Source organism: Apis laboriosa, unplaced genomic scaffold (assembly GCF_014066325.1).
Source record: "Apis laboriosa isolate Shangri-la unplaced genomic scaffold, ASM1406632v1 scaffold262_cov140, whole genome shotgun sequence".
Taxonomy (NCBI): Eukaryota; Metazoa; Arthropoda; class Insecta; order Hymenoptera; family Apidae; genus Apis; species Apis laboriosa.
The window spans coordinates 295,437-303,909 of NW_025222562.1; the positions used below are offsets into that span (position 1 = coordinate 295,437).

At 15.6% G+C, this 8,473-nt stretch overlaps 3 protein-coding genes across 9 annotated transcripts in view; 2 read left to right on the forward strand and 1 right to left on the reverse strand.

Moving 5' to 3' along the window:
- Nucleotides 1–2,440, reverse strand: part of LOC122713674 (KICSTOR complex protein SZT2-like) — a 92,905-nt gene extending 90,465 nt beyond the window's left edge. Inside the window, exon 1 of one of the 3 annotated variants that reach the window (XM_043934348.1) lies at nt 2,422–2,440. The gene's annotated coding sequence lies outside the window, so the exon portion shown is untranslated. Of the gene's footprint in view, nt 1–428; nt 448–1,149; nt 1,192–2,421 lie in introns of those variants that run through there. The other 2 variants (XM_043934345.1, XM_043934346.1) reach the window with 2 other exon arrangements.
- LOC122713675 (uncharacterized protein C9orf85 homolog) lies at nt 12–3,780 on the forward strand. Of its 5 annotated transcripts, none has more exons than XM_043934353.1 (3): nt 12–29; nt 2,977–3,431; nt 3,518–3,780. In XM_043934353.1, exons 2-3 carry the CDS (start codon nt 3,005–3,007, stop codon nt 3,712–3,714), a joined length of 624 nt encoding a protein of 207 aa, XP_043790288.1. In that variant the 5' UTR covers nt 12–29; nt 2,977–3,004; the 3' UTR covers nt 3,715–3,780. The 5 variants fall into 5 exon arrangements, with proteins under 5 accessions (XP_043790288.1, XP_043790286.1, XP_043790285.1 ...); XM_043934351.1 differs by lacking the exon at nt 12–29 and adding an exon at nt 2,146–2,249; XM_043934350.1 differs by lacking the exon at nt 12–29 and adding an exon at nt 2,575–2,724 and having other exon boundaries at nt 3,518–3,779.
- Nucleotides 3,781–6,879: 3,099 nt separating this feature from the next.
- LOC122713676 (histone deacetylase complex subunit SAP18) lies at nt 6,880–7,879 on the forward strand. Its single transcript, XM_043934355.1, has 4 exons — nt 6,880–7,073; nt 7,212–7,318; nt 7,434–7,628; nt 7,719–7,879. Exons 1-4 carry the CDS (start codon nt 7,002–7,004, stop codon nt 7,804–7,806), a joined length of 462 nt encoding a protein of 153 aa, XP_043790290.1. The 5' UTR covers nt 6,880–7,001; the 3' UTR covers nt 7,807–7,879.
- The last annotated feature ends 594 nt before the right edge of the window (nt 7,880–8,473 follow it).

Genomic DNA, 8,473 nt, shown 5'->3' on the forward strand with positions numbered 1-8,473 from the left:
CTTCACAAAATCAAATCAAATACATTAATGTATTATTAATATTATTTTTATAAGTATTAAAAAATTATACTAAAAACTCATTAATTTGAATCAGTTAAATATTCAAGATAATATAACCTCAAATATTAAATAAATCAAAATAACCTAAACAAAATGTAATATAAACTCATTATATTATCATTATATTCATTATTATTAATTTAATATTAATATGACTATCATTCACTTTATAATTAAGATCTAAATAATTGTTTCAATAGAAGATAACATTATACAAATCAAGAAATATATATGTATAATGTATTTTTAAAAATATACACCATATTGGCATGTTAACAAAATTATAATCAATCTATGCATAAATCTTGATAAGAAATAATTTTTAAAAATTAGAAATAACTTTTTAAAAATTAAATAATATAATAAACACAATTATTTTAAATTTCTTTATAAAAAAATATATACACAATAAATATTTTGATATTATAAGTTATATTAAAAAGTTATATAAAAATATTTAGTTTTATTACGATTTCAAGTATAAATTCAAATTTACTTTAAAGTTAAAAAATAAAATAATATTTAATGATAATTAAAACTAAGAATAAAAACATTATATTTAAATAAAAAAACTGCAAATAAAAATATAAATAAATATTTCAAATATTTCTTAAATGAAATATATATTTTATAATGTTTACAAATTTATTTTATAATATATACAAATATATATAGAACATAATATAGTAAATTATAATCTCCTTTGTTAATATTAAATAACATTTAAAAAAATATAAAAAAATGTAATATTTTAGATATAATAATATAATTTTTAGGTTAGAAAATCTAATTTTAAATATAAAAAATATAGAAAAAATTGAAGAATATTCTTTAAAATTGTGAATGAAAATTAATTTTTTTAATTTAACTGAAATATGAATTATTTTTAAAAATGAAATTTTACACAATGATTTAAAAATATATTATATTTTGTTACTATATTTTATATTTCTTAATATCTTGATTTCATAAAAAATCATTTATGAAATTTATTGTATTTGAATAATATAGATTTATTTTTTATAAATAAATTAAATAAATTATTTAAAAATTTTTTCTAATTGTATTTATTTAAATAAAAAAACTTACTATTAGATATATTATATATAAAGTGTTCCATTTTAATTTTCCATAAGAAATATTAAAAGATATTACGAAAGATAAATCATGCTGTTACTTATATGATTTTTCACTATCATTAAACAAGACAAAATTATTAATTTCTTAATTTCTTAATTTTTAACTTGAAACTTATATTTTTTAATACATATGATTGTAGTCAATATTAAAATATTATTTGAACTTGTTCTGAAATATAAATCTTCAAAATTGACATGTTACTGATATTATTTATCTGATATAAATATAAATATCATAATATAAAAATAAAAATCGTATAGGATTATAAGATCAAATTTATATATACCATAAAAATACAAAACAACATACTAAATATAGAAATATAGAATAAATCTATAGAATAATATAGAAATCTTTATAAATAGCATTTTATAAAAGCATCAAATATATTTATATTTAGTATAATGGAAAATAATGTTTTTTGTTTTTTTTATAAACGATTTATGTTTGTCTCAAACGCATTTAAATATAATCTACTTCAGAAATAATAAATAGCTTACAAACAATTTCAATCATGTTTATTAAAAATGCAATAAATTTTATTAACATTAATAATTCATTTTATTCAAAAATCAAAGATTCAAAAAATCAAATGGTGGTTCAAAATCAAAAAACAATGAAAAATGTAACGAAATCCAAAATGATTGTGCATAATACTTGTACTAAATATGTATATAAAAAAAAAATCAAAAATACGGAAAACTTTTTCTATTTTTCACATCTTTATTATTATCACATTTTGTTAATATAACCTAAATATTGAATAAATCATATCAAAATATATTTATGAAATCATACTTGAAATTTATGATGATACAATATATTATTCTCAAGTATAAACAAATATAAATTATAATAAATATAATACAATATTAATATGCTCTAATATCAATAATAATCAATAGTTCTATTTCTTATATACATTTTTGTTATACTTTCATATTCGTAAGATATCTTTTGGAAGATTCTTAAAATCAAAATACAGAAATTGTTATATAAAAATATCGATTATTTATTAATTTAATTATTAAATTATAATTTATTTATAAGCAAGTATTATTATTTTAAGTTAGATAAAAGATAAATAGAATTTGACAATATGTCATAATCGTATAATGGAGATAAAGTTATTTCACTCTTATAATTTTGATTTCTAACATTATAATTTAATAATAATAACAATTTTTAAAAATAATTTTTTAATTATATATATAAACTTACTTTACATTAATGAAAATTCTGTAATAAAGATTTTTTTTAATCAATAATAATGAAATGTTCTAGTAATTTTTTAGCAAAACATTATTATAATATTAATGATTATATTTTATTTTTTCATTATTTCATTATATTTAATTAAATTATGTGATATTTTTTTATTATTCATTATTATTATAAATATTAGTGCTTTTTACTATTTCCAATGAATCTTAAATTGTATGAATATGTGATGATGAGAACAGAAATTTTACTGTACATATAAAAATGTACTTATCATTAAATGGCGTCGCAAACCATTTTAAGGTTACATTTATCAATAGTATAACAAAGTTATATCATGTGTTCAAGTAAAAAAAATATTAATGTAGTTTATATGAGTTGTATATATATCTAAAAATTATATATTTATAAATATAGTAAAAATTATATATTAATACATATAGTAAAATTATAATGACTTATGAATTGCATCATACTTTAAAATATTTTAATATTATAATATCATTATTTAAGATATATAAAAACTGTAAAAAGTAATAATAATATATTTTATAGATTGAAAGTTATTTAAACGAGTAAAAATATGAGTACGCAAAAAGGAAATTCCAATCGATCAAGACCACAAAAATATCAAAACCAAATTGCTTTTAAAAATGATTTACATGACAAATCAAATCAAACAAAATGTATTAATAGTATTCAAGTTGCACATGTTTGTGAAAGATGTAAAAAAATAATTGAGTGGAAAATTAAATATAAAAAATATAAACCATTAAAAAGAGCTGCAAAATGTGTCAAATGTGAACAGAAAACAATAAAACATGCTTATCATAATATGTGTTTAACTTGTGCTACACAATATAATGTATGTCCAAAATGTGGTAATGAAAATAATATTGTTAAAGAAGAATTTAATAAAACGGAAATTATGAAATTAGATACACAATTGCAGAACTTATTTAAAAGACTATCTGAACGAAAACGAAGAACATTCATGCGCTATATAAATTGTAATGTTTTAATTATAATATAATATTGTATTTTAATATATATATTATGTATATATTATATATATATATATTGATATTATTTTCAGCTATAAATAAAAAAGATAAATATAACAATATAACAAAAAATGGAAAAGAAGATATGAATGAAGAAAAAGAGAAAAAAAATACAAATAATTGTATATCTAAAGAAGATTTATTATTAAAATTGAAATCCTTAATAATTAAAGAAGTAGATAATGATGACTTTGACATTAATAATCAATTTGATTCAGATTCAGAATGATTTATGCAAAAAATATTTTATATAAATCATATTTATAATTATTTTTAATAAATTATTGCATTGATAATTTTATAATATAATTGTATGTTTATTAAATTACTTAATTTTATTTTCATATTTATATATGAAATATATATAATTTTAAAATTCCAAAAAATAAAAATACATTTTAATAATTAATAAATATTATATAATAAATATTAGATAATGTAAATTTTATATATTTTATATAATATATATAATATAAATTAATAATATATTACATAATTATAGATATATATATTATAGATATATTATATATTATATATATTATATAGATATATATAATTATAGTTAATATATATAATACATTTATATAGTTTTCACAAAATATTATAATTATAAAAGATGTGTTTATAAAAGTTGTTATTTGATTTAAAGAAATGCAATATATTTTATTAATAGTTTTATTACAAATAAATATATAGAAATTATATGGTGATAGTATGATATGACTATTTCACACTATTGTCTTGCTTTGTCTCTATCTCAATGCTTATAATAAATAAATCTTAATATTCCTAATTAATTTTTTCATTTATTTTGAAATTTCAAAATCAACGTTTCAAATGTGACTTCATGAATATATTAATACCTTATGAATAGCATAAAAACATATGTATGAAGTGTGATAAAATGTGTTACTGCACGCATTGATGCAAATTAGTTCACAAATATTAAATTTAATGCTATAATGCTAAAAATCTTTTGTAATTCAAAAATTAAAGTTGATTGCCGATTAGATATATAGGAAAAAATTATTCAAAATGATGGCTTTAATAACATATTAAAATCAAGTTTAATAATTTTGAGTTTATAATATTTAAAAATATAATTAAATAAAATAAAATTACTTATTAATCTTGCCTCTCATTCAAGAAAAAAATGTTTATGTGATTTCATTACATTTCATTGATACTTACTTTATTGGTATTAGCAACATATATTTAATTTTTGTAATAATATTTGTATTATTATTAAATGTATTTTAAAGATATTAGTTTAGCACAAATGATTTTTAGAAGAAGTATATCTCTAAATATATATCAGAATTTTTTCAAATTTTAAAAAGATTAATTATATTGTTTATATATCATGATATATATATATAATCAAATTTACATGATGCAGATTTATATAGAAAATATATAGATTGACATACAGATTGATGTCATCCATATGCATTATTAAAATGGAATATAATTATTTAATAATTTTATAAATAATATAGATTATTGAACTTATCTTGGCACCAATTATCTTTAATTACAATGAAATCAAAATGCATTATATATATTATTTATGCAAAATAAAAATGCATTATTTAAAAAAAATTAAGACGACTTTAATTTTTTTTAAAAAACAGCTTTAAAAATTTTAAGTATTTATAGTTTTTAATTGATTCAAAACAGATCAACTTTTATTTGAAATATTTTTTTATTACATTATTGAAAATGATTTAAAAATTGTTATTATATTATTTTGCTAAAATAAATATGATCACACAATGAATATTATATGAATATTTATTAAAAAATGATTTATCATTTTATATATAAAATGATAATAATTTTATATATGATTTATCATTTTTATATATATATAACAATATGTTTATTGAAATATTTTAAAATATGTAAAAAATACATAACACTATTTAATTGTAAATATTTAATTGTTTTTTATATTATTTTTTTATTAATACTTGTTATATGAATATTAAATATAAAATATGAAAATGTACTTTAAAAAAGTTTTTTTAAATTAATAATATTTTAAAAAATAGAATAAATGATGAACCAATTTCAAGGAAAATTAAATTATAAAAAAATACAGATATATATATATATCTATTTATATATCTAAATTCCGTGACTTTAAACAAATATTTTCAACAAATTAATTTTTCCACATAAAAAAAAATTTACTAATTTAAATACTAAATGTAATACAAAATGTACATATTAAAAATGTAAAAAAAAATATAATAATGTAATGTAAATTATAACAAATAATAAATGATGATAATAAAATAATTATTTTTTATATAAATTTGTTTATATTTTGTATTGTTTATGTGTTATAATTATTTTTTTATTTATTTTTTGTTTATTTATTTTATTATTTATTTATTATTTATTTATGTTTAAATAAAATTTAAAAAAATTTAATGAATTAATAATAAATAAATATTTAATTTATAAAAAAATTATAAAATTAAATTAATTAATTAATTAAATTATCAAAAAAAATTTCAAATAAGTATTAATAATATTAGATGTATGAAAATAAATGTCAATACATGAAAAAATTAACAAAAATCTTATACTTATTATTATGATTTTTAGAAAATGTTTTGCTTGAAAATACACGCAAATTTTTCACAATCATTCAAGGATATAATTGTTATTAAAAGTAATTATAATTTCCGATAATTAGGGAATTATAATTGGGAGTAATTTTTCGTTAGTCAATTTTTACTAATAAAATAGATCCGTCCAATTTCTTTGTTAATTTATAATAGATGAAATCAATCAATTCGTATATCTCACTTCTCTAATGTAAATTGATTGAATCAATCCCAAAAACTCCAGAAAATCAAAATTCAAGCAACATCTAGAAGTACATTAGAATGTTCATTGCATATAGCATAATCTTAAAACATAATTATAATTTAATTTATGGTCTCCAAACACTAACCATGAAATTCATAAGCATGAAATTATATTTCGATTTAAATATTAAATATAACTTTTAAACTGAATAAATTCCAAAAATTAATTCTAAATTATTAAAAAATTCTAATTATTTAAAAATTCTAAATTTTGAATATATCAAACTAAAGTTGAATTAGTAAAATTGTAATTTTATATAATGTTATTATTAAATGTTATAATATCATATCATATATTATATACATAATTATTATTTATATATATTATTTAAATAAAATATATACATAAAAAATATATATTATAAGATATTTGTTTAATGTTTAAGTTGATTTATAGAATTGATTTTTAAGAATTATATTAAATTCTTATATCTAAATATGACATTTAATCTATGATTAATACGTTTTATATATGTAACTCATTTTTTCAGTAGAGGGCATTGTAAGCAATTGTATATGAAGCATATACAAGTGTGATATAAAATTTCAAAGATTATTTAAAAGTTTATTTAAAAGTATATATAATTGTAATTGCTATTATTTGTATTCTAATAAAATAATTTTTATAATAAATATGACATCAGCAATAGAATCTATGGTTGTAGATGAAAAGCAATTACCAGAAAAACCGATAGATAGAGAAAAAGTAAGAAGAAACATTAAAAATTTTCTAGAAATATCGATAAAGAATTAATACTTTTAGATTTTAAAAAGATTAATTACTTAATTTTTGTTATTAATATATTTGCATATTTTTATATATATTTTTCTAATAAATTTTTAGACATGTCCACTTTTATTGAGAGTATTTTGCAATACAGGCAGACATCATAATATAATGGAATACAGTAGAGGAAATGTTCCTTCAAATGAATTACAAATATATACATGGTAAAATGTTTTACATTTTAATATTTATAACCATATATTTATTCTCATTTTATAATTTATACAGAAATAAAACAAACATTTAAAAACTTTCAAGTAATGTTTATTCAACATATAGGATGGATGCAACTTTAAGAGAAATTACAGGATTAGTTAAAGAAGTAAATCCAGATGCTAGAAGTAAAGGAACATATTTTGATTTTTCATTAGTAACACCAGAATTACGAAATTCTGGATATCGTATGCGAGAAATTGGTGTGACTTGCTCAGGACAAAAAGGTGCAGATGATAACAAAACACTTGCCCAAGCAAGGTATATAAAGTATTTTTTTTTAATTAAAATTAGTTCAAGACTAATTAGTTTTGAGATTAAAAATTTTAATTTTTAACATTTTAATTATAGGTTTACAATTGGTGATTATTTAGATATATCAATAACACCACCAAATCGACAACCAGCAATTAGACGTGGTGCATTACGTCAATATTGATTTAAATAATAAAATTTTGTAAATTATGTTAATTTCTTAGTTTTCTATTAATAAAGAATATATAATACTAAAATTATCATGTAACAATTTATTTTTTTTATTTTATGAAAGTTTATTGCTCATTTTTATTAAATATTTTATTTATTTATTTAAGTAATTTAAGTAAATTAATTATATTTAAAAAATTAGTTTGAGATATTAAATAAGATTGAGATTTAATAAATATTAATATTTTTAATTTTTCTAACAAGAATATTTTTAAATAAATTAGAAATTAAATTAAATATAAAATTATTATTTATATATGTATAATATTTTAAAATAATTCAAACGGGATGCACTATCTAAAGTTAAAATACTTGAAATTTTATAGAAATATTAATTATATTAATTTTGTACAAAAAATTTAGGTAAAAGTTAAATATTTTTATAAACAACTTAATTTGATATTATGATTTTATAAAAAAAAATAATTTGTTTTATAATATATATAATTAATATATAATATATATATAATATATAATATATTTATATATTACATTATATATATTTATATATATAATATATTTATAATATATAATATATAGAATGAAATACATAAAGTTGTAATAAATAAGTAATAAAACTGTTTTTTCAATATTTTAGATTTTAATATTTTTATTATATT

What these genes read in the sequence shown, in the direction of transcription:
- LOC122713676 (XM_043934355.1), top strand. Translation starts at nt 7,002, where the DNA reads ATGACATCAGCAATAGAATCTATGGTTGTAGATGAAAAGCAATTACCA. An exon ending in AACCGATAGATAGAGAAAAA is followed by an intron (nt 7,074 to 7,211) that starts GTAAGAAGAAAC and finishes ATAAATTTTTAG; the next exon opens with ACATGTCCACTTTTATTGAG. An exon ending in AAAACACTTGCCCAAGCAAG is followed by an intron (nt 7,629 to 7,718) that starts GTATATAAAGTA and finishes TTTTAATTATAG; the next exon opens with GTTTACAATTGGTGATTATT.
- LOC122713675 (XM_043934353.1), top strand. Translation starts at nt 3,005, where the DNA reads ATGAGTACGCAAAAAGGAAATTCCAATCGATCAAGACCACAAAAATAT. An exon ending in ATTCATGCGCTATATAAATT is followed by an intron (nt 3,432 to 3,517) that starts GTAATGTTTTAA and finishes TATTATTTTCAG; the next exon opens with CTATAAATAAAAAAGATAAA.